This window comes from Anomalospiza imberbis, chromosome 36 (genome assembly GCF_031753505.1).
Source record: "Anomalospiza imberbis isolate Cuckoo-Finch-1a 21T00152 chromosome 36, ASM3175350v1, whole genome shotgun sequence".
Taxonomy (NCBI): Eukaryota; Metazoa; Chordata; class Aves; order Passeriformes; family Viduidae; genus Anomalospiza; species Anomalospiza imberbis.
The window spans coordinates 1,302,507-1,326,972 of record NC_089716.1 but is presented as its reverse complement, the minus strand read 5'-3'; the positions used below and the strand labels follow the sequence as shown (position 1 = coordinate 1,326,972).

General features: G+C 56.5%; 2 protein-coding genes and 1 pseudogene across 2 annotated transcripts in view; 2 read left to right on the top strand and 1 right to left on the bottom strand.

The window, feature by feature from the left end:
• The window catches only part of LOC137464098 (uncharacterized), a 1,364,046-nt pseudogene that overhangs the window by 44,933 nt on the left and 1,294,647 nt on the right, over positions 1-24,466 (top strand).
• Positions 1-24,466, top strand: part of LOC137464097 (zinc finger protein 3-like) — a 208,821-nt gene that overhangs the window by 68,590 nt on the left and 115,765 nt on the right. The window lies entirely within an intron of this gene.
• On the bottom strand, positions 1,855-22,299 carry LOC137464095 (uncharacterized). The gene is given in 11 exon segments (XM_068175403.1): positions 1,855-2,665; positions 10,551-10,553; positions 13,160-14,021; positions 14,024-14,094; positions 16,595-16,707; positions 17,075-17,278; positions 18,236-18,495; positions 20,365-20,560; positions 20,695-20,871; positions 21,558-21,727; positions 21,987-22,299. Coding segments are annotated over 11 exon segments (2,958 nt in total). The 3' UTR covers positions 1,855-2,076.

Sequence of the window (24,466 nt, the reverse complement as noted above, 5' to 3'; positions counted from 1 at the left end):
TTAAATAAGATGTATGCATCATGTGTGAAGGGTATGAATATGCAACAGGCTGTTGCTTTTAAGAGTTGTTTCTTTGTTCACAAGGCATGATTTTTAGCAGCTTAGTGCCCTAAAAGCATCCAGGGGCATGTAAGTCTTGGCTTTTATTGCCTCATATTGTCCCAATCTTAATTGTCCAAATTTTCATTACTCTAATTGTATTACTATTTTTATAACCGTTTTATTACTATTAAACTTTTAAAAATTTAAAAACAATTGATTGGCGTTTTTCACACTACAAAATAACTTTCCAACATAATACATACGGTATTCAAGTTAATATTTGCGAAGGGCCAATCATATAATACGCATTTTTCACAATAGTAATAAAATAGCTATAAAAACAGTACCCTGGGCACCAGGACCACCACGTGCATTGATCCCCCCATCCCCCCCTCACTGAGCACCGGGATTGGGACCGGACCCCCGCTCGAACCCCGGGACACCTCCAGGCACCGGGACCCCCCGGGCAGCGCCACCCCCGTGCACCGGGACAGGGACTGGGCCCCCCTCGTGCACCGACCCCCCCGAGCACCGGGCCCGGACCCCCCTTTGTGCCCCCCACCCATCACGGGGGTTCCACCCCCTCCCCTTTGACCCCCCCGGAGCTGCGGGACCCCCGGGAACAGCGCCAGGACCAGGGAGGCCCAGAGATGTGAGAAATGGATTTGTAAAGGATTCCCAAAACCTGGCAGAAAGCCCACACAGCCTTGGACTTGTCCGCACAAACGCTGAGATTTTATTGTGCCAGCGAGCAGCTGCAAGGAATTATCAATAATTGATATCAGTATTGAGCAGCAGAGCAAAATGCTTGTGGTCAATAGGAACCTGCTAAAAGCCAACAGAGAAATGCAAAAGCCAACAGAGAAATGCAAAAAGCAAACAGAGAAATGCAGAAGCCAGTAGAGAAATTCAAAAAGCCAATAGAGAAATCCAAAAGCATTCTGAGTGTTAGGAATGAGAAGCTTGACTCAGCCAATATATCAAGCAGGGGTCCTTGAGCAGCTGCCCCAGAACCTCCGCCGGGGTCTCCCAGCGCAGCCGGAGCCTCTCGGCCTGGGGTCCCCAAAGACTTCAGCAAGGCCCAAGTCCCTCCCAGGAACCCTCAGCTCCCTCAAACCCAGCATCCCCCACATCCCCTGCAAGTTCCCCCCATGGCACCGGCCATGGCCACGTCCCCACATGTCACTGGCCGTGTCCCACCATGTCCTCAACCATGGCTGTCTCCCCACCATGTTTCAATCCCTGTCATTGTCCCCACATCTCCATCCATGCCTGTGTCCCCTCATGTCCCCATGAATGGCCCTGTCCCCCTCCATGTCCATGTGTCCCCATGTCACTCTCCATGTCTGTGTCCCACCATGTTGTGTCCTACCATGACCACACCCATGTCTTAGTTCAATGTCTATTTTTACCTCAGTATTGGACATTTTGAAGGGATGAAGAGAAATGAAAAGAAAACCAAGGCCAAAAGAAAAGGATTTCCGTGTCCCTGCCGGCTGAGGATCCACATGCTTGGGTAGAAGGGAAGACCCTTTTTTGGTGGAGTTTCACCCCACTGTCTCCAAAATCTTGGTCTTTTTCCCACTTTTTCACCATTTGGCTGTGGAAGATGCCCTTTGGCATTTGGAAATCAAAATCATGGAATCCCTGAAATTGGAAAAGACCTCCAAGACCATTCAGTATTACTTGATGCCACCAGCAGAGAGGACGTAATGCAAAAGATGTCCTGGGGTTGAAAGTCAACAAATCCATTCTCCCCAGGGAATTCCCATTTTTGGTCTGTGTCCCGATGGATGCTCCTGCCAGGGGTTCATCCAGGTGCCCACGGGGAGCCAGGAAGATGTGGAGCACTCCATCCAGGTGTCTTCCCAACAGGGATCACCAAGACAACAGATCACCAGGGCTCTGCCCAATGGGGGTCACTGGGGATCATCCAGTGTGGATCCTCCCATGGGGGATGGAGCTGCAGCAGCGCACGAAGCTCTTCCCTCACTCCAAGCTCTTCCCTCACTCGGGGCACTCACACGGCTTCCCTTACTGGTGCCTCTGTTGGTGTTGGGTCAAGTTTGAGCTCCTGGAGAAGCTCTTCCCACACTCCCCACACTCGTAGGGCCTCTCCCCGCTGTGGATGCGCCGGTGCAAGGTGAGGTGGGTGTTTTGCTTGAAGCCCTTCCCACAGTCAGGGCAGCGGAAGGGCCTCTCCTCTGTGTGAATCCGCTCATGTTTGAGGAGATTGGAGCTGGTGTGAAACCTCTTCCCACACTGGGGACACTCGTAGGGCCTCTCCCTGGTGTGGATGCGCAGGTGTCTTTTCAGTTTGGAGCTCAACCCAAAGCCCTTCCCACATTCCAAGCACTCGTAGGGCCGTTCCCCAGTATGGACCACCTGGTGCTGGATCAGGGCCGAGCTTCTTCTGAAGCTCTTCCCACACTCCCCACAATCGTAGGGCTTTTCCCAAATGTGGATCCTCTGTTGTCGCATCAGTCTGGAGCTGTGGCTGAATCCCTTCCCACACTCCCCACACTCGTAGGGCCGTTCCCCAGTGTGTATTCCCTGGTGCCAGATCAGCTTGGAGCTGAAGCTGAAGCCCTGCCCACATTCCAAGCACTTGTGTGGCTTCTCCCTGCCATGAGGCTTCTCCCCCAGCTGTGAGCTCCAGCTGGATCTCTGGTTGCCTTCCTGGCTCAGGGGGGCTCTTTCCTCCCCACAGCTCCCTGGGCTGGGTTTGCAGCCCCTCCTCCTGCAGGATCTCCCGGGGCTTTTCCTCCTCCTCCATCCAGCCACACCCTGAGAATGACAAATCCTGCTTTGGGGAAAATCAAGGTGGGAGCGCCTTGGAGTAGAGGCTCCTCACTGCCCAAGTCCATCCCTAGAACTCAGCAGGAGTCTTGTGTCCATGGAAATCTCCACTATATCAAGGTTCAGCCCAAAAAAAAAAAAAAAAATCACCCAGGAGTTCCCTATCTCTGATCTCTCCACTTTTGGCGTTCCAGAGGTTTGCTTTCCTTGGGATGATGGGGATCCAATGGCCCCAAGGGTTCCCCCTTCCCCGACGTCCTGATTAGGGATAATCCAGGGGCTTTTGGGGGTCCATGGGGTCCCTTCTGCCCTGATTGTCTACTTTGATATCCCAGGGGTCCCAGGGGTCCCTCCTCTCCAGGCTCCCCCCCTTTCCAGCCAGCCGGGGTTCCCCCAGCTCCAGGATCACCCCTCTCTGCTCTGCCTACTCCGGGGGTCCCAGGGGTTCCTCTCCTCTGCTGCCCCGGGGGTCCCCTGGACCAATGTCCTCCCCCTGGTGGCCCTGGGCAATGGCCACGTGGACTCCCAAAGATCCCCCAAGGGGCTCAGCTCTGGGGTCCTGCAAGATCCAAACCTACACACAAAGAGAGAAAAAACCCTCCCAGGGTTTATTTGGGCCTCCAGACGATATTTGGGGCTCAATTCCACAATCTGCAAGCTCCAAACACACCCCAATAAAAAAACCCTCTCAGGGACCCCCCGATAGATTTGGGACGAGCTCCCTCTCCCCCCTCACCTGCAGGATGAGCTGGGGGCGATGGTCCCGGGGCCAAGGGTGCTGCGGCCACAGGGGGCACTGGAACCTCCTGTTTCTCCTCCTTTTCCTGCTCCTGCTCCTCCTCTTCCTGCTCCTCCTCTTCCTCTCTCCCTCCTCCTCCTCCTTCCTCATCCCACCTCCTGCCCAGTTCCTGCCTTCTCTATATTTAGAGTGGAGAACCTTGCTTGTTTTTAGAACGAGAACAAAGATCCCAGATGGAACACGGCTTGCTGTTTTTAGCCAGAAGTGTCAGTGACTAAAGGTCATGTTTGCTCTGCTTTGGTGCCGTCCTTGTTCCTCCTCAGTGTTCAGGCTGGGCTATGGGGTGTCCTTGTTTGCTGCATTTTCAGAGCTCCTCCTGGATCCTTTGGGCAACAGGCTGTGCCCTGGGAGGGCTCTTTGTGCTCCTTTGTGACACAGGAGAACCTTCCAGGCGGTTTCTGCGTGAGCTGCTGCTGTGATGTCACAGGAGCACTGCCACGTCCCCGAGGTGTTCCCGTTGCTGTGGCACACGGAGGCCTCAGTGTCCAGAGTGGCTCTGGGCACTGCTCGTTGCCGGAGGATCCTCCTGCCCGAGGCATTCTCAGCAGCCAGCCCACCCCTGACGGGTGTCCTTCTGTGCTTGCAGGGCTACAGTCTGCAGACGTGTGCAGCGCAGCCAAAATGATCCAGCACGTGGCTGCTGCAGTTTGCACGCTGTACTCTGTGGCGTATGCGGGGTATTTTTTAACCCACTTGGCACGTAAGTCGAGGTTTTCCCTCGGTGCTGTGGCTTTGGGCTTGCTGTGTGCTTGCTGTTCTTCCTCTGGGCCTGAGCTGACTTTGTAACCAAATTGCCATGAAGACACCATTGCTTTGGGAGAGCTCCTGGCAGCAGCTGCAGCTGGAAAAGGGGGTGTCTGCAGCCAGCGGGGCGTGCACAGCATTTGCAATGAGCCCTGGGGGGTTCTGTTCCCTCAAGCGGGGAGTCTGTGGCAGCAGAGCCTGGAACTGCCTGTCCAGCCAAGAGCTGACCCAGCCCAGTATTTTGTGCTGTTCTCTTGCTGTGTGAAGGGACTGTGGCTCCTGGAGGGACGCTGTGAAAGCAAAATGCTCTCTCGGGGTTGCCTTGCTCCGGGGCATTTCCCACCACAGGCAATTGTTTTCCTGACAGCATCTGGTTCATGTTCCCTCTTCCCTTGCAGGGCACCTCATGAGTGGATCCCGAGCAGCTCCTCCTTCGGTGAGTGGGAAAGGAACCTTTGGTATTTGGAATTGTGCAGCAAGTTGTGAGCTCGGCATGTGGCAGCCGAGTGCCAGCCTGGGAGGCTGAAGGAAAGTTCCTGTCAGTGTCCTTGCAGCAGCAAAGGGATCCCTGGGAGTTTTCTCCTTTTCTGCTGAAGAGCTTTTGAAGAGCTGCAGGTCTGGTTTTGCAGGCAGAGCATTGCTTGCTGGCTCTAGCCATGGTGGAATATGGAATTCCCAAGAATAAGGGGCAATGTGGACTTTAGCCCATTGTTAGTTTGAACAGCTCCGAACCCAATTTCTGCTTAGTGCAGCTGGATGTGCAGCTGAGGGTAAATAAGGTGATAACTGAGACAGAACTTCCCATCCCTCACGCTGCCGTCTGTCCACAGGGCACAAAAGCAGCACCAGCACCTCCTCTGGCTCCCTCTGCTTCCAAAGAGGAGGCCAAAGAGGAGGAAGGCAGCAGTGAGCTTCCTGCTGTTCCGGGGGACGATGGTGAACGTCCCTCAGTGCCGGGAGATGACAGTGAACTTCCCGCTGCTCTGGGAGACGACGGCGAACATCCCGCGCTGTGGGAACACAACAGCGAGGCTCCTGCGATGTGGGACAAGGACAGTGGACATCTCCTGGTGTGCGAGGAGGACAGAGGACATCCTGTGTCTTGGGAAGAGGAGGGTGAACTTCTCCCAGCATGGGAAGCGGACAGTGAACATCCCCGGGCTTCGAAAGATTATGGCGAACCTGCAGCGTTTTGGGAAGAGGACGGAGAAGCTCCCTGTGCTTGGGAAGAGGACACTGAACCTCCCTCGGCTGTGGGATCCTGGGCTGAACATTCTGACAGCAGCACAGCCCTGCAGCCAGAGGGGAGAGGGGAGTGGTGCCTGATGCAGCTGAGTACGTCTGCTCTGTTGCTGTGTGCCAGAGCAGGGTGCTGTGTGTGTGTCTCGGCATCAGCTGCACCCAGTGCTGCTCTGCAGCTGAATGTGCCAGGGTCATTTCTTGTCCTTCCCCAGCTGAGACCAAGGGGCTGACGGCCCCAGGGAGGGGGGCTGCATTCTGGCTCTGCTGCAAGGCGGGGTCTCGCTCTGCGAGGGAGCATCTTCCACGTGGTTTCTTTCAGGGAACACCGTGAGCCTGGCGGAGCCTGCCGAGAAATACCTGGAAGTGGAGCAGATTGGCCAAGGGTAACTGCACGGCAGTTACTTCTGCACAAGCAGGCCCAGGTGTTGTGCTGGTGCAGGATCAAGTGAGAAGTCAGGAGAGCTCCAAACACCTCCAGACACGGGGGTACCATCCTGCTGTCCCTCAGTCCTGATCAGAATTGATACCTGTGCTCCGAAGGCACCGTCAAAGGCCCCTGAGGCTGGCAGTGTCCTGCCTGCAGCAAGGAGCAGGACCTGGAAGATCTTCTGTCCCTGGAATTGGATTGCCTAAAAGAGCCACTCACCATCTGGTGACTGTCAGAAAACAGTTCCCAAGGAGATTTCTTTCAAATATTTTGCTTCAAAAAATATCCTCCGGTCAGGATTATCAACCTAATGGTTTAGAAACAGAAACCAGAGCTGAACTAATAAGTGCTCTATTCTAGCACAGGTAGTAGAGCCCAGACATTCAGTAACAGACACAGAGCTGATGCACTCTGGGGGAAAATGCATCACCTGCCTGATGGCAGGGCCCTTGTGGATCCTGCAGGTCTTAGGCAGGAAATGGGAAAGGATGGAATGCATTCTTTTCCAGTTCTTTAGACACCCATTGCTCACTTCAGGTTTTGAACTAAAGCAGTGCAGCGTGGACATTTGGGATTTGCTCCAGCCCAATTCCTTGGTGTTGGGTCTCAGTTTTCTCTGGCACACCTTGCGTGGCAGAGGGCTGGTGGCTGCTGCGCTGTTGTTGGAAGGGTCGATGCCCCCAGGTGTTTGTGAACGCTGCAGGCAGCAGAGATCTCCTGTCTGGGCTGGCTTTCCCTGCCAGGGTCTATCTAAAGTGCTGCTTCTTTCTTCTCTGCTGTTTTGTCTCCAGGGCTTTCGGAACCGTTTCTAAAGGACTCGACAGGGCCACTGGAGGAGAGGTCAGTGTCAACACGCCCAGCACGTCTGGCAGCTCTCCAGGGCTCTCCCCTCTGCTGGGAGCTGTGGCTGCAGCTTTGGGGGCCAGCAGAGCTTTCCTGCACAGGCTGCTCCTCTGCAGGCAGAGCCGTGTCAGCCTGCAGAGCACAGCTGGGACAGACTTGGTCCTTCTGAAGTGCCCACAGGAATGCAAGGAGGGCAATGGATGTGTGTGTTTGGTTTGTTGTGCAACCCCAACCAGAGCAGTTGCATCTGAAATCATGACCCAATCCCATAGAACTGCTAAAGGGTTCCCAGCTGTTTTGCTCTGTTTGCACAGAACTAGAATTACCCCCTGCTTGCAATATGTTTTTGAACAATAATGAGAGTGTTGAGGCCATTTGAGAAGACTGTAGGTGCAGAGAATGTGGTTAGAGCTTGGAGGCTGACAGCTGAGGGGCCATTTCTGCAGAGCTTGCAAGGCCAAATGTCTCTGGCCATGTGTCCTGTAAGCAGCCCCCAGCGAGCAGAGCAATGGGCTGTGGGAATGGCACTTGCTGAGCTCTGGTGTCCCATCCCAAGGCAGTTGGGCACAGCCCGGCTCCGTCGCCCCAAAAAGACTCGCTCCGTGTTTGCTGCGGCCTCCTGCCACAGACTCCTCCAGTTAAAGGTCTGCAATGTCCCTTCAGGTGGCCATAAAGAAAATGAGTCTGAGAGGGCAGAATAGGGAAAGAGCTGTGAATGAGCTCCTGCTCCTGAAGGACAAGAAGAACCCCAACATTGTCAGCTCCTTGGACAGGTGAGTGCCTCAGGCCTTATCCCGTGCCCAGGCCCTGCCTTAACCTTTCCTGGCATCCGTAGTCTTTAGCCTGTTTTGAAAATGCTTGACCCAGCAGATTCTTCCCAAAACAACAGCCTGGCAGTTCGCTCCCTCCGTGTGCTTTTGTTGCTTTGGTTTGGTTTTTCCTTCAAGCTGACCCTGTTTTCTGTGTCTTACAACAAGTGCTGGTCAACCACAGCAGAAATTATTTCCCTTGGCTTCTTCTTCCCAGCCCTTTCCCACTGCTGCAGATGCCAGGAAGACCAGGTTCTTGTTCCCAGAAATGCCTCGTTTGCCCATTTGTCACTGGCCTTGCCTGTTTCTGAAGGGACTTTCTGAAAGGTTTTCTGACCCCTTTTATCCCAGGTGCTGCCCGGCCTCCTCCCCTGGATAACCCTGGGAGCTGTGTTGCCTTGTTCTGCAGGGAAGGGTGGAACTGATGAGTTCAGAAGCTGAACCAGCTGGGGGCCAGTGTTGTGGTTCCACATTGATCTGGGCCTTTGCTAAACTGCATTTTTCACCTGCTTGCCATCTCAGGCCTCTCCTTTCTCACAGGGGTCTCCTCCTTTAGACTGTGCAGATCCCAAGGGCTGTGCAGCCTGGCAGGAATGTCTCTCCATCGGATTCTGTCCTCATTGACAAGTGACCTGGCAACAAAACTCCACTCCAGGCTTTTCCATGGGGGAACTGAGCACTGCACATTGGTCTCCATGCCACTGCTTTCCTCTTCCAGCTTCCTTGTCGATGGAGATCTCTGGCTGGTGATGGAATACATGGATGGAGGAACTTTGCAGGACGTTGTCAGACAGACACGCATGGCTGAAGGAGAGATGGCAGCTGTCAGTCGGGAGGTGAGGGATCCTGCCTGTGACTGCCATGCCTTGGACACGATGGTCCTTCCCAGCAGGGCGTGAGAGCAGGAGTGGCTCCATGCTAAGGGCTTTGTTTCTCTGTTGTTTTCATGAGCTGGAGAAGAAAGAGCCCCTGCAGTGAACAGCCTGCCAGCAGCACTGCACTTCTCCTCTGTTCTTGTTCTCTTTCCTGCTGTTGTGGCACTCTCTGTCTGTTTTGGATTTGATGTGCTGTTCTCAGCTTTGCCTTGAACCGTTTGCCTGGAGCTTGTCTGCACTGCACTCCTGGCCTGTCAGAGCAAAGTCGCTGCTGGCAGAATTCTAAACTGTCCTTTCTTGTGTGATATATTCCGGCCATTGGTTTTTACCCTCGTGTTTCTTGTTCTCTCTCAGTGTCTGCAGGGCCTGCATTTCATCCATTCGAACCGGGTGATCCACAGAGATCTGAAGAGCTCCAACATCCTTCTGGGAATGGACGGCTCTGTCAAGCTGGGTGGGTGTTCCTGGCCAGGCACGGCGCTCCCGGGGTGCGGCTGTGGGGCTGCTTCCCAGTGACGGCCAGAGCCCCACAAGGGCTGCTGGGGGCACTGCCCGGCCCCTGCTGCCAGCTGAGAGCGGCTGCCCCTGCAGAGAGCTCAGGAGAGGAGCAGGCTGTCAGGGGTGCCTTTGCTCTGGCAATGGCCCTCCCAGAGGGGCAGGAGTTGGGATCTAAAGCTGCAAGGGAATCAGTAAAAGCAACTGCATGAATGCTGAGGGTTTCTTTAAGAGTCCAGTTCAGTTCCATCTTTCCTTGGCTACAGCCCTGAGGACTTTTCCAGCTGACATCACTGCTGCATTCTCGGACGGAGAGCGGGGAGTCTTTGTGCTTGGTTTCCTCATTCCAGCTGCCTTTGACAGTGTTTGTTTCTGTCCTCAGCTGATTTTGGCCTCAGCGCTCAGCTCAGCCCTGAGCAGGACCAGCGCAGCTCCATGGTGGGCACTGCTCACTGGATGGCCCCAGAAGTTGTCACCAGTTCTCCTTACGGCCCCAAGGTGGACATCTGGTCCTTCGGCATTGTGACCATCGAGATGGTGGAAGGAGAACCTCCTTACTTCAAGGAAACGAGGGCCATGGTAAGAGGCCAATTCTCCCGTGGTTGCAGAGGCCTGTGAGCACAGGGTGACCCTGCACTGGGAGCAGCAGCTGGAGGTTTCTGCACATGGGGAAGGGAATTCCCAGAGGACTGGAGTCTCAACACAGACACATATTCTGCAGTCTCCAGACACAATTTGCTTTGGGATTTACGTTGTTGCAGTTCTTCTGGCTGTGAGGATGACCTGAAAATGTGAAGCAAGTGCACCAGCTCTTTACAATGGCTGAGGCAGCACAAGGGTTTGGGTTTTTTGGTTGGCATAGAAAAATGAGCTGTGAGCAGCATCTCTGCCAGGGAGGAAAGTGCCCCTGGAGCTGGGGCTGGGAAGCCGGGGTCAATGTGAGCACTTGTGGGTGGGAAGGAAGCTGGCAGAGCGCTGATTTTGCTTTTCCTGCAGGCTCGCGCTCTGATCCGGCAGAACGGGACCCCGCAGCTGCAGAAGCCCAGGCGCCTGTCGGCTCTGCTGCGGGATTTCCTCGAGTGCAGCCTGGAGCCAGACGAGGAGCGGCGCTGGTCTGCCCAGGAGCTGCTGCAGGTGAATGCCAAGCGGCTGCAGGGGAAGCAGCAGCGCCAGGGAGGGGTTTTCTTGTGGGGCCCCCTCCGATGGTCTCCGGTCTCGCTGCTTTCCACACGCAAAGCAAGCAGAAACCTCGCCTGGTTTGGCTTGGCAGGGGCCTTTCGAGGTCATCTGCACCTGGGGCCCCACAGCGAGCAGGACCATCTTCAAGCAGCTCAGGTGGCTCAGAGCCCTGCCTGACCTGAGCTTGGATGTTCCCAGGGAGGAGGCACCTCCCACATCTCTGGGCACCTTCTGTCAGTGCTTCCCCACTCTCCTGCTAAAAAAATTCTGCCTTAGATCTCATCTGAGCCTGCTACCCTCTCCTGAGTTTCAGACCATTTCCCTTTGTCCTGTTGCAACAGAGCCTGTGAGGAAGTTGACTCTGGAAAGTAACGGTTCATTTCTTTCTTTTTTCTCCTTTGGGCAGCACCCATTTTTATCATCAGCCAAGCCTCTCTCCAGCCTGACCCCTCTGATCACCGCAGCAAAGCAACTGAGGGAGCAGCGGAGGAGCTGAAGCACTGGAGGACAGCTTCTAGTCACAGTAGTTAGTTAGAACAACTAGTTAGTTATGGTAGTTAGCAGTGCTAGTTGGTTAAGGTAGTTAGGACAGCCTGTTTGTTACGGTTCTCATGACAGCCTGTTTGGTATGGCAGTTTTTTGAATAAAAACTCTCTTAAACCTCAACTCCCTTGACGTGTCCCTTCCTTCTCCCTGTGTGACTCAGCTGCCCGGAGCAATGTGAGGGGAGAGCGGGCCCAGCCTCGCCCAGAGCTGAGCCCCAGCAGAGCCCTGGCAGAGCCCAGAGCAGCCTCGGCATCTGCAGAGTCAGCCCGGAAGGAGGCGCTTGGAGCCTTCTCGGCTGCACCTAACTCTTGGTTACAAACTGAGCCCCGAGCCCCCGCAGAACCCGGCGCGGCTCCCACCTGCGCCGGGGCCGCCTCCGAGCTCCGCCAATGCCGCCTCCCCGCGCTCCGGCCGCTGCCGCCGCTCCCGGGCCCGCACAGACGCTCCGCCAATGGCGCCGCTGCCGAGCCAGGGCCGCCCTCAGGCCGCCAGCGGGGCCGTGCTTCGCCCCGCTCTCACCAATCAGCGCGCCAGAACCGCGACTGACGGCAGCAGCGGCCAATGGCAGCGAGGGGCGGGCTCTGCACACGGCACAGCCTCGCCCCGCGCTCTCAGGGCCCCCCGGGCTGTGGGAGGGCAAAGCCGGAGATGAGGAACAGCCCTGGAACGGGCCCGGGCCCGGGCCGGCATCGATCTGCAGCACCAACAAACTTCTCCGCACCTCCCGACACGGCTTTCCCGGCCCTGCGCCTTCGCCTTCGCCGGCTCCGGCTCTGCGGGAAGCCCAGCAGCCTCACTTCTCCTGCCCCCTAATTCGGAGCATCAGTGCATCGCTTTGATTTCCCCCAAAAAGGGAAAACCGCCCCAAAGCCCTGTGGGGGAGTGGGGGAGGGGAGAGATTTCTGGCACAAAACTCCAAAAGCTCCGAGCAGGACAATGAGAAGTCAATGAAGAGCCTTGAATGCAGCTTTCCCCACGCCTCCCTCCTTCCAGCTGCACCTCTTCCTCCTCCTTCATCCCTGCCCTGCCCTTCCCTCCCTCCTCCTCCTTTAACAGGAGCAGCGACACCCTCGGTGCCCCGTTCCCGCAGCCCTGGCAGCCCGCGGAAGGAGCGGGTATGGAGCCGGGACAGGTCGGGATAAGCTTGGATCAAACTGGGAGAGACTGGAATCCTGCAGGGAGTGAAAGAAAGTTACCAGGCTCATACTGTAACGAACTGGGCTCGTATTGGGAGAAGCCACTGCTGGCACCGGGACCACCCAAAAACACCTCCCGGGGACCCCCCGATGTCCCCCGAGGGCCAGCTGCGGCTCGGCTTTGGAGCCCTGCCAGCTCCAAACATCCCCCCCAAAAAACCCCAACCCAGGCACCCCCCGGGATATTTGGGCCCAGCTCCCCCTCCCCGGGCACCTGCGGGATGGGGGGCGATGCTCCCGGGGCTGCGGCGACTTCTGGCAGCGCCAGGGCCCCGCGATTCCTTCTCTCCTGTCCTCCGGCTGCTCCCGGCTGCCGCTGCGCCTCTTCCTCCCTCCCTCCTCCTCCTCCCCCGTTCCCGAAGGCCGAACCGTGAGGGGAAAGGGGCGGGGAAAGGGCGGGAACCGTGAAGGGAAAGGGGCGGGGCCAGGGGCGGGAACCGTGAGGGGAAAGGGGCGGGGAAAGGGCGGGAACTGTGAGGGGAAAGGGGCGGGGAAAGGGCGGGAACCGTGAGGGGAAGGGGCGGGGCCAAAAGCGGGAACCGTGAGGGGAAAGGGGCGGGGCCAGGCAGAGGGCGGGAACTGTGAGGGGAAAGGGGCGGGGCCAGGCCAAGGGCGGGAACTGTGAGGGGACACTCTGTGAGGCGGCGATCTGCAGACAGAACTGCCACGGACTGAAAATGAACGGCAAAGAAATCAGTAAGTCTGAAAGTTTTATTTGCTATCAAATACATCCCAGCCACCCATCCCCACACAGTCCCCATGTCACCGCTCCAAACTGGGATCCCACTTCTCCTAATCTCCTCCCAACCCCATCTCACTCTGGAGGTTGTGGAATCGAGTGAGTTTTGGGTGGGATTGAGATTTTTGAGGTGGGAACAAGCAAATTGAGGTGGGATTGAGCCTTTATGGGTTAAAATTCAGTGGTTTTCAGTGGCATGTGAGTGGTTTTGAGGGGAAAGATCGATGCCTCTTGGCTTTTGGAGTGCAGTTAAATTGAGAAGAGAAAAAAATTAAGGTCAATAGGAAAGGAGAAGCAGCCGGGTGTGTTCCCAATGTGGATCACAGGGAATGTGGGTCACCAGGGCTGTGCCCAATGTGGGTCCTCCAGTGGGGGATGGAGTTTAGCTCTCCTCACATTGGGGCACTCACAGCGCTTCCATTACCGGTGGCTCCGTTGGTGTTTGGTCAAGGTAGAGCTGCTGGGGAAGCTCTTCCCACACTGGGGACACTCGTAGGGCCCCTCCCCGGTGTGGATGCGCTGGTGTCTGATGAGGTGGGACTTCTGCCTGAATCCCTTCCCGCAGTCGGGGCAGCAGAAGGGCCTCTCCTCTGTGTGAACCAGATAGTGCGTGAGGAGATGGGAGCTGGTCTGAAACCTCTTCCCACACTTGGAACACTCGTAGAGCCTCTTCCCAGTGTGGATCCTCTGGTGCTTGATCAGGCTGTAGCTCTGGCTGAAGCTCTTCCCACACTTGGAACACTCATAGGGCCTCTCCCCAGTGTGGATCCTCTGGTGCACGTTCAGGGTGGAGCTCTGTCTGAAGCTCTTCCCACACTCCCCACACTCGTAGGGCCTCTCCCCAGTGTGGATCCTCTGGTGCTTCATCAGGTGTGAGCTCCGCCTGAAGCTCTTCCCACACTTCCTACACTCGTAGGGCCTCTCCCCACTGTGGATCCTCTGGTGCCTGATCAGGTTTGAGCTCCTCCTGAAGTTCTTCCCACACTCTGAGCACGTGTGGGGCTTCTCCCCATCATGGAGCTGCTCATGGACCACCAGCTCCGAGCTCTGTCTCGATCTCCGGCTGCCTCCCTGGCCCAGGGTGGGTCTTTCCTCCTCAGATCCCCGCGATCTGCGTTTGCAGCCTGTCCTCGTGCGGCATCTCCAGGGCTTTTCCTTCCCGCTGGGTTCCTGCGTCGTGGAGCCGCTCAAATCAGCCTCTTCCACGAGGTTCTGCTGCAGGGATTTGTCCTCCCTGCTCTCCATCCTCAGCTCCTGCTCTGGGGGAGCAAAGACAAGGACAGGGTCTTCCTCTTCCTCGCCGCCTCCCAGGGGCTGGGAATGGGAAATCCTGGTCTGGGGAAAACAAGGGATGAGCACCTTGAGTCTGAAGGTCCCTCTGCCCGAGTCCATCTCTAGAAGTCCCTGGCCACCTGGGCTCCATAAAAACCTCCCAAACACCAAGATTCAGCCCTGAAAAAGCCTCCCAGGAGTTCCCCGTCCCTGCTCCCTCCCCTTTGCTGTTTGGGGCTCCCCCCTGTCCCAGCTGCTGGGGGTCACGCTTGGATTGGGGGTCCCCCTTCTCCTCGCTGCCCGCCCTCCCCAGGCTGCTGGGAGTCCCAGCAATCCCAAAAGCTCCCCCCTCTTGGCTCTCCCCATTTAGGGCTGCCGGGGCTTTTTGGGCTCCGGGCTCCCTTCTCCCCTTCCTCTCTGCTTGGGGCTGCAGGGGCTCCAAGGAGTCCCCCCTGCCCCTCTCCAGGCTCTTGAGGGTCCCGCCGATGGCAGCGCTCCCCCCTCTCTGGGCTCCCCACTTTGGGCTCCTGGGGGACACAGGGCTCTGCTCCTCCAGGCTGCCTCTGCCGGCAGCTGCCACCGGGACCCCCAATGTCCCCTTCATCCCTGCCCTTCCCTCCCTCCTCTTCTCCCCCCCTCCTCCTCTTCCCTAACCCCGCCTGATTCTCCTCTTCCTTCCCCCCTTCTCCTTCTCCCTAACCCCCCCTCGCCTTCTCCTCCTTCATCTCTCCTCTTCCATCGCTCCTCCTCCTCCTCCTGTGTGCTATCCTCTCTTCCCTGTCCTCCTTCATCCCTCCCCTTCCATCCCTCCTCCTCCTCCTCTTCCCCCTCCCTTTTCCCATCTCCTTCTGTTTCCAGCCCTACTCGCTCTCCTTCTTCACCCCTCCTCTTCCATGCGATCCCAGTTTGTACTGGGATTTGTATGCTCCGTGTCTGTAGGATCCCATTCCATATCATCTCAGTCCTGTTTATCCCAGTCTCTATGGTCCTGATCCATGTGGTCCCAGTCTGTGCAGTCCCACTCTGTGCAGTCCCAGTCTGTAGGATCCCAGTCCATGTTATCCCAGTCTGGGTGGTCCCACTCCATAGGATTGCATTCCACAGGGTCCCAGTCCCTGTTTTATCCCAGTCCATAGGATCCCAGTTCCATATAATCCCAGTCCAGTTTATCCCAGTCCATAGGATTCAGGTCCATAGGATCCCAGTCCGGGCTATCCCAGTCCAGATTATCCCAGTTCATAGGATCCCAGTCTGGGCTATCCCAGTCCAGTTTATCCCAGTCCATAGGGTCCCAGGCCCTATTCGATCCCATTCCCTGTTTTATCCCAGTTCCATATAACCCCAGTCCAGTTTATCCCAGTCCATAGGGTCCCAGGCCCTATTCGATCCCATTCCCTGTTTTATCCCAGTTCCATATAATCCCAGTCCAGTTTATCCCAGTCCAGTTTATCCCATTCCATAGGATCCCCGTCCCTATTTGATCCCATTCCCTGTTTTATCCCAGTTCCATATAATCTCTCCAGTCTCTCAGGCATCATGGGGAACTGGGATAACTGGGGAGCACGGGATAATGGGGAAACTGGGAAAATGGGGGAGAAACTGGGGTAACTGGGAGAGTGGGATAATGGGGAACTGGGATAATGGGGGAGAAACTGGGATAACTGGGAGAGTGGGATAATGGGGAACTGGGATAATTGGGGGAACTGGGATAACTGGGATAATGGGGAACTGGGATAATGGGGGGAACTGAGATAATGGGAGTACTGGGATAACTGGGGAACTGGGACAATGGGGAATTGGGATAATGGGGGGAACTGGGATAATGGGGAACTGGGATAATGGGAGTACTGGGATAAATGGGAGAGTGGGTTAGGTAAACTGGGATAACTGGGATAATGGGGAACTGGGATAATGGGAGTACTGAGATAACTGGGAGAGTGGGATAATGGGGAACTGGGATAACTGGGATAATGGGATAACTGGGAGAGTGGGATAATGGGGAACTGGGATAACTGGGATAATGGGAGTACTGGGATAACTGGGAGAGAGGGATAATGTGGGACTGGGATAACTGGGATAATGGGGAACTGGGATAACTGGGAGAGTGGGATAATGGGGAACTGGGATAAGGGGGAACTGGGATGATGGGAGTACTGGGATGTCACCTGAGGACACAAGGAAAAACGACGCACCACAGCTTTGGTCACCATGAAGAGACTAATTTATTTTTTCTGACTCCAATCATTTATAGTTCTCAAAAGGTGCCAGTGGATTGGAAGGTGAACGTGCCACCTCTCCAACGACACTGGACAAACTACCAGTGTATCAAATTTCTCCACCTCTATGAAAGAATGCAAAACAAGAGGTTGTTTACAGAAAGTTGCTTGAGAAAGTTCTCTACAAGAATGTAAATTCAGAAGGCTTTAGAAAATCCTAAGAAATCAGGGCGACATCTCACCCTTCTCAGTTTAAAAAAAGAAAATGGAAAAAGAAAAATGAACAGTGTTCAGTGTCCATTCATGGAGGAATCATCAGAGTGATCACTCGTGTTGTCTGCATCCGAGTCATCACTCAGCGATTCACCCACTTGATGCCTTTCAGGTTGGTCACGGTTTCCATGTTGCCCGTCGGCCGGATTCTGTCTCTGTGGTCGCAGGTCAGGGCGAACACACTTTGAAGGTACCCATCGTGCCCCAGTATCTGTGGACACACAAGCATACCCGCGCCCCGAAGCGATAAGGTCATAAGGACCTTCCCACTGTTTGGTGACTAAATTCCGCACTCGAACCTTTGCTCGAGGCTGATGTGCCTCGTCCGCAGCCTGCAACGAAAAATGATGGTTCAAAATGACAGGGTTATTTGAGTTCTGTTGCACTGTAAGATGATTGATGGTGTACAATGCTTTTTCCAACCGACTGTGCGGGGTTTCACCCTGCATTCCCCTTTTCTGTTTTTGAAGAACCCGCTTCAGGGTACCATGAGCGCGTTCTACAATAGCTTGACCAGTTGGAGAATGAGGGATACCAAACTTGTGTGACCCACCCCACAGCTGCAGGAACTGCCGCACCTTTTGCGATGCGCAAGCAGGACCATTGTCGGTTTTCACAGCAGAAGGTACCCCCAGGACGGCAAAAGCCTGCCGCCAGTGGGCAATGACATCGCGGGCTTTCTCTCCAGTGTGAGCAGAAGCCCACATTGCAGAAGAGAACGTGTCCACCGTGACATGCACATACTTAAGCCGGCCAAACTCGGCAATCTGGGTGACATCAGTCTGCCAAAGCTCCAAAGCCCTAAGGCCTCTGGGGTTTACCCCTGCTGGTAAAGGTGGAGCAAGCACATGGCAGTTGTCACAGGACTCGACAATGTCCCGAGCCTCCGTTGGCGTCAGCTGAAACTGCTTCTGCAAGGTATGTGCGTTCTGATGGAAAAACCCGTGCGATGCCTTGGCCTGCGCGAGTGTGCTGAGGTGCTACCCATGCCAGGTTAGCCAACCTGTCAGCCCTCACGTTACCTTCTGCCACAAATCCTGGCAAGTTGGTGTGACTCCTCACATGCAAAACATAAAATGGATGAACCCGGGCCTGAATGGCACACCACAATGTCTTCAGTAAATGAAACAAGGCAGGATTACTGACCTCCTTCAACACTGAATGACCCAATCGCTGTGCAATGTCAGCCACATAGGCGGAATCCGTGACCAAATTGAAAGGTCCCTGGGAAAATCTCTCAAATGCCGTAACAGCAGCCCTTAATTCAACCAATTGGGCTGATCCATCCTGATGACCTCCCAGAACCTGCCATTCAGATCCATCCTGCCAGGTAGCAATGGCCTTTCCAGTCTTCCCCGAGCCATCAGTAAAGACGGTGGGCCCTTGCACGGGTTCCTGACTATTTTTGGGCCGCAAAGAAATTTGCGTGGATTTCGCCACCTGCAGTAGCTTGTGGCTGGGCAGATGATAATTGATCTGCCCTGAAAAGTTTACCAGAGCACATTGCAGGGATACGCTATGTGCAAGGCTCCAGTCAAAATCCTCCCGGGATACCAGGAGTATGATCTTTGCGGGATCTGCGCCCATCAATTGCAAACACCGTTGCCGGCATTTGATTATTAAGCGAGCAAGCAACTCAGCCAATTCAGTTGTTGTCTTCTGCGGCCGATGGGGCAGGAAAACCCATTCCAAGATGTGCAAAGGATCAGACCATTTGTCACTCCACTGGCCAATGATACCTGTGGGATGCGAATCTGGATAACGAATTCAGTGACATCAACGGAGAAATCAATGCGATAAACTTGGCGGGCAGAAACAGCCTGCTGAGCCTCCTCCAGCACCCGACATGCCTCAGGGGTCAACGTGCGAGGCGACTTTAGATCAGAGTCTCCTTTCAACAAATCATACAGAGGAGACAGCTGTGCGTCGGTTAGTCCCAGGTATGGACGTAACCAAGTGATGACACCCATCAACTTCTGGGCATCCTTCAGTGTCTTCACTGAATGCACAAATTGCACCTCCTGGTGTTGGATTGTCCGTTCCAGAATTTTGACCCCCAAATACTTCCAAGGAGGTTGTCGCTGAACCTTTTCTGGAGCCACCTGCAGTCCATGCTCATGCAAAGCATCGAGCAACCGAGGCTGAATCCTCAGCAGCTCATCCTGGGTAGAAGCAGCCACCAAAATGTCGTCCATATAATGATACAGACGTGCACCAGGAAACTGCTTGCGAACTCCAGACAAGGCACGAGCCACATACCATTGACATATGGCAGGGGAATTACGCATCCCCTGGGGCAAGACCCTCCATTGATATCGCTGTGCGGGCTCAGCATTGTCGATTGCTGGCACCGAAAAGGCAAATTTTGGTCTGTCATTGGGATGCAAAGGAATTGTAAAGAAACAATCCTTCAAATCCACGATGAAGATTGGCCAATCTGCAGGAAGCATGGTAGGCGATGGCATGCCTACCTGCAAAGTTCCCATACTTTCCATCACGGCATTGACCTTTCGGAGGTCTTGTAACAACCTCCATTTCCCAGATTTCTTCTTGATGCAGAAAACGAGTGTTCCAGGGACTGGTAGAAGGCTCCAGATGACCCTGGTCCAACTGCTCCTGCATCAAATCCCGAAGGGCGCTCAATTTATTGTGAGGGAGGGGCCACTGGTTCTCCCAAACAGGTGTGTCCACCAGCCACCGTATAGGAGGCGTGGGACACTCTGCGCCCTTCTTCGCAGTGGCCCCCATCAAAAACCCGTCCCGATGCGCACCCCCCATGCAGACAGAACATCCCTTCCCCAGAGGTTAGCAGGAGTAGAAGTAACATGTGGCCTAACCCAGGCCGTCTGTCCCTCTGGGTTTGTGATCAGCACAGACCGCTGGCTCACGTAACATCGTGCCGTCCCCCCCAGTCCTGCGACGGATGTCTCCACGGGACTCAGAGGCCAGTCCGGAGGCCAGGTGGCAAGGGAGAGAACTGTGACGTCAGCGCCACTATTGAGAAGCCCGCGGAGGTGAATCTCCGATGGGGTTGCACCGGGGATGGACAGAGTACATGACATCTCGGGACGGTCTTTGGTCAGGACAGCGGTCCAGTGAATTTGAGGCGGCCCAGTAGACCCAAAACCGCTGACTCCACACGACCGGCCAGCTGTCCTGCGAATAGAAGACTTAAAAGGTACAAGTTGAACAAGCCGTGTCCCTTTCGGGATCGTGACTGGGGGGGTGGGTGTGGAAACCATTGCACAAATCTGCCCTGTGAAGTCCGCATCAATGAGACCCAGGTGCACAATGATGCCCTGAAGGGTGGCACTAGACCTTCCCATAAGGAAAGCACTCATGCCTTCACCCAAAGGACCAAAAGCATCCAGAGGAACCTTGTGTATTTGACTAGATTCTAACACAACTGTTGCTGCTGTGCAGACATCCACACCTGCTGATCCACGGGTGCTGGCTGCAAGCTGGCTGAGCAAACCTCCATGGGCTCCGGGGTCTGGAGAGGAACTTGTGTCTGGGCGCGCTTCCCCTTCGCGCTCCGCTTCCCGTTTCCTGGGCCCGGCAGCGCCTGGCCATTAACATGAACAGTTGCCTTACAGGCGTATGACATATGGTCGGGCCTTCCACACCGGCCACACAAGAACATGGGAAATTTTCCCTTCTGCACTTTCTTTCCCTGTTTGGTGCTGGCCCGAGCAGTCCCCCCGCTGTTGTTGCCAACCCTGCGGCACTGCCCAAATCGGCTGCGCAACAGTAGTCCGGGCAGCCGTCCTTTGAACCGAGGGGCTGAGGTCTGCACAGGCCTCTACCATCTGCGAGACAGTAGCCGTACCAGGAAGAGCCCCTATGACTCTCCTACAGTCTGCATTACAGTTGCTCCTGGCCAGGTTCGCAAGCACAATTCTGCTCGCCTCAGGATCTGCTAACTGCCTCTCCACAGAGGCAGTCAGTCTCCCTGCAAATTTCATGAAAGGCTCATCTACCCCTTGGACAATGGTTGCAAACGGCTGCAGAGGAGCAGCCATTTCCAGGGTCTGAACCAGTGCTGCCAAGCCTAGCGTCTGGCACTGGTCAAGCACAAGGGGATCATATCCAGCTGAGGATCAACATAATTGCCTGTGCCCAGCAACATATCAGTGCCAACCGCACTCCTGGGATCCTGTGGCCCCCGCGTAGCATTCTTTTGCACTGCGCTGGCTACCAAACGAGCCCACTTGTCCTCAAAAACGTCAAACTGCACAGGGTCAAAAAGAGCATGTGCCACAGAACGGATGTCGGAAGGCGTCAGCATCTCAGCAACAAGCATGCGAAGCGTCTGCATAACTTCAGCAGAACCAACACCATGCTGGGCAACGGTATCACGGACTTCCTTCAGTGTCTTAAACGGTAAAGGTTGATGTGTGTTGTGAGTAACACCCCTAAGCACAGGGAAAGCCTGGGGACCCCTTGTCAAGGTCGCATCACCCGCCGCGTCCCGTCCCGTGGGCTCCACAGGGACAACGGCAGCCGCCTGACTGCGGGGCAGTGCAGCATCACTTGACACCACGCTCCCCGCAGCATCAGCAGAGCCAGAGGAGCCTCCCCCACGATCCTGCAGGCGCTGCGAGGAGGAAGAGTCGCACATCTCCTCAGCCTTATCTAGGACCTCCTGCCAAAACCGCCCGTGGTCCTTGGGACGCACGGTCACCTGGCAGGGGGGGAGGGTCCACAGGGCCGATGGAGAGGATCCGCGGCCACGGGAACCCACCGGTCTCCCGCTGGCCGCGTCAGCAGTCGCGCTAAAGCTAAACACCTCAGTGCCCCGCTGTACCGCAACCTCAGCCCCCGCGGCAGGCGGGGAAGGCGGAGCCGAACCAGCCGGCAGCTTGGCGGTGCCGCCCGCCGCAGCGCTGGCAGAGGGCACCACGGCGGACACAGGCTGCGGCGCGGAACGCAGACCCGGCGCGGCGCCCCCCTCCCCCGGCGCGGGGGAGGGATGGGGCACAGAGAGAGACGCGGCGCTCGGAGTCACGTTATCACGGGCCGACACAAGGGAGTCCAGCACGGCCCCAAGGAGCGTCGCACCCGTGCCGCGGAGCCGCGCAGCGGGCACCGCCCCCGCCGGGCGGAGCGGGGCGGGCTGCCCGCCCGCTGGGCCGGGGCCCGAAGGAACAGCGACCAGCGCCCCGCCTCCGGCGGCTCCCACTGCCGCCGCATGCCCAGCAGGCTGCGCAGGCTCAGGCATGGGAGACGACCTTCCCCCAGAAGACGAGCCCGAGATGGAAACGGGCGAACCCGCTCTCGCTGCCCCCAGGGGATATGTCGTAGAAACACCGCAATTTGGACAAAGTGTTGTCACCGAATCAGACGCAATCAGAGGCGAGGACTGATCCACAGGCCCCTCTTCGCCCCCGAGCGCTGGGAAGGCACAAAGAGAGGGCGATTTCTCCCCCGACTCACTACATCTGCGGCGCGGGGCAGGGCGAGGCGGCCCGGCCGGCCCCACCGGCTCACTGCGCCTGCAACGCGGAGCGGGGCGAGGCGGCTGAGCCGGCTCCACCGACAGCTCGCTTAAGGCCAGCGGGCTGGGAGCCCGATCCACCTCAGAGGAGGAACCACCTGCCAGCTCATTGTCTCGGGGAGAAGGGGAAGCACCCGCATCCTGCATAAACTCAAAGTCCCCATCGTCCACGTCCGAGACAGACGGTTCCCCCAAAGAGCTCCGAGAGCTACCAAATTCAGATTCCGGCCAAGCCGCGTCCACTATTTTCCATTGCACCAGCAGTGGTCCAACGTCCACAGAGCAGTTATCAAACAGGGCGTCCATGAGTCTGACCCCCAACTGAGACCACACTTCCCGGGACATCACCTCCCTAAAGTCAGAAAAGAACCCCTGCTGCCTTGCCCACAGAAACAGCCTTTCAAAATCACTCCAGGAGACGGAAACACGATTCCTCTCCAGGCCATTCCTCCAGAGATCCAACATAAGAGATTCCATCCCGAAACCGATAGAGGTTTCCATCACTAACACAGCAGGCAAAACGCCACAGATCGGGGGGGGGGTAAGCTCACTCTCACCCGACCTAAGCTGTAGTACACGCCGGCGGCCACCAGATGTCATCAGAGGACACAAGGAAAAACGACGCACCACAGCTTTGGTCACCATGAAGAGACTAATTTATTTTTTCTGACTCCAATCATTTATAGTTCTCAAAAGGTGCCAGTGGATTGGAGGGTGAACGTGCCACCTCTCCAATGACACTGGACAAACTACCAGTCTATCAAATTTCTCCACCTCTATGAAAGAATGCAAAACAATAGGTTGTTTACAGAAAGTTGCATGAGAAAGTTCTCTACAAGAATGTAAATTCAGAAGACTTTAGAAAATCCTAAGAAATCAGGGCGACACTGCCACTTCCTCTTTTCCACCCTTCCCCCATTTGCCCTTCCACATCCTCTCCCCTTCCACCTCCAACCTTTTCCCAACTCACTTTTCGGATCCCATTCTCCTCTTTCCCACCCTTTCCCACCCTGTTCTAACAATTCCCAGCCCCACTTCCCGCTCAGTTTTGGGGTCCTACCCTCCCCTTTTCCCCACTTTCCCACCCTCTCCCGACTCTTCCTCACCTGCCCCCAACCCTCAGCCCCTCCCGCTCTTCCTTTCGGGGTCCCCTCCTCCTCCTGCCCCTGCAATTTCGGGCTCCCACCGCCCCCTTTTCCCCATTCTCCCCCCTGTCCCACCGCCTCCCGCCCCCCCCGCTCTCCCGAGAGCTCCGCGCCCGCAGCCGGGGGGGCTCCCAGCACCACCAGTGCCACCAGTACGGCCCCAGCTGCCGCCACTCGCCCCATGGCCAGCGCCGCCCAGGGAGCACCAGCCCCAGAGCGGCCGCGCTGCGCTGGCAGCACCAGTCCGGAGCAGCGCGGGCTCAGCAGCGCCGCGCGCTCTCATTGGCTCCGAGCACTTTTGGGCACCGATTGCCGAGGCTCTGCCACACAACCGATGACTCCTCAACTCCTCGCGCTCTCATTGGCTGCAGCGCGTTTTGGCTGCGTTTGGATTGGCTGAGCGGTTCCGGGACGCTGCAGCCCCGGCTGGGGCTTTTCCAGGCACGGGGAGCCTTGGGGCGCTGCGCAGCTGGGAGCTCAGCTGTGCCCAGAAATGTGTGCCCGGCTGCGCGGGGTCTCAGGGGTGCCCGTGGCGAGGGGTGACGCTGGCCCCATGCCAGGCACCCCCCAGAGCCGCTCTGTCCCTGCCCCCCGCAGCCGCACAGGGACAGAAAATGGAACCGAGGGTTCCTGCCTGGGGACAAGGAGCGGGAGAGATCCCTCAGCAAATCCGGCACGGGCACAACAGACCCGGCCCGGGCACAGGGAGGGAATTTATTACCAACCAAATCACACCAGGACAAGGAGAGGGGAAAGAAATCTCTCCAACACCTTCCCCCCACCCAACCAGGATCACCCAGAGCGGGGTCACCGGGGCTCTGCCCAACGGGGCTCACTGGGGATCATCCAACGTGGATCCTCCCATGGGGGATGGAGCTGGAGCAGCGCACGAAGCTCTTCCTGCACTCGGGGCACTCACAGGGCCTCTCCCTGGTGTGGAAGTGCTGGTGAGTGACGATCCCTGAATTCCACCTGAAGCTCTTCTGCCATTCCAAGCACTCATAGGGCCATTCCCCAGTGTGGATCCTGTGGTGCTCGGTGAGGTCAGAGGTCCCACTGAAGCTCTCCCCACACTCCCCACACTCACAGGGCCTCTCCCCAGTGTGGGTGTTGTGGTGTTCCATCAGGGTGGAGCTGCAGCTGAAACCCTGCCCACATTCCAAGCACTTGTGGGGTTTCTCCCTGCCATGAGGCTTCTCCACCAGCTCCGTGCTCCGGCTGGATCTCCGGCCACCTTCCTGGCTCAGGGGGGCTCTTTCCTCCCCGCAGCTCCCTGGGCTGGGTTTGCAGCCCCTCCTCCTGCAGGATCTCCGGGGCTTTTCCTCCTC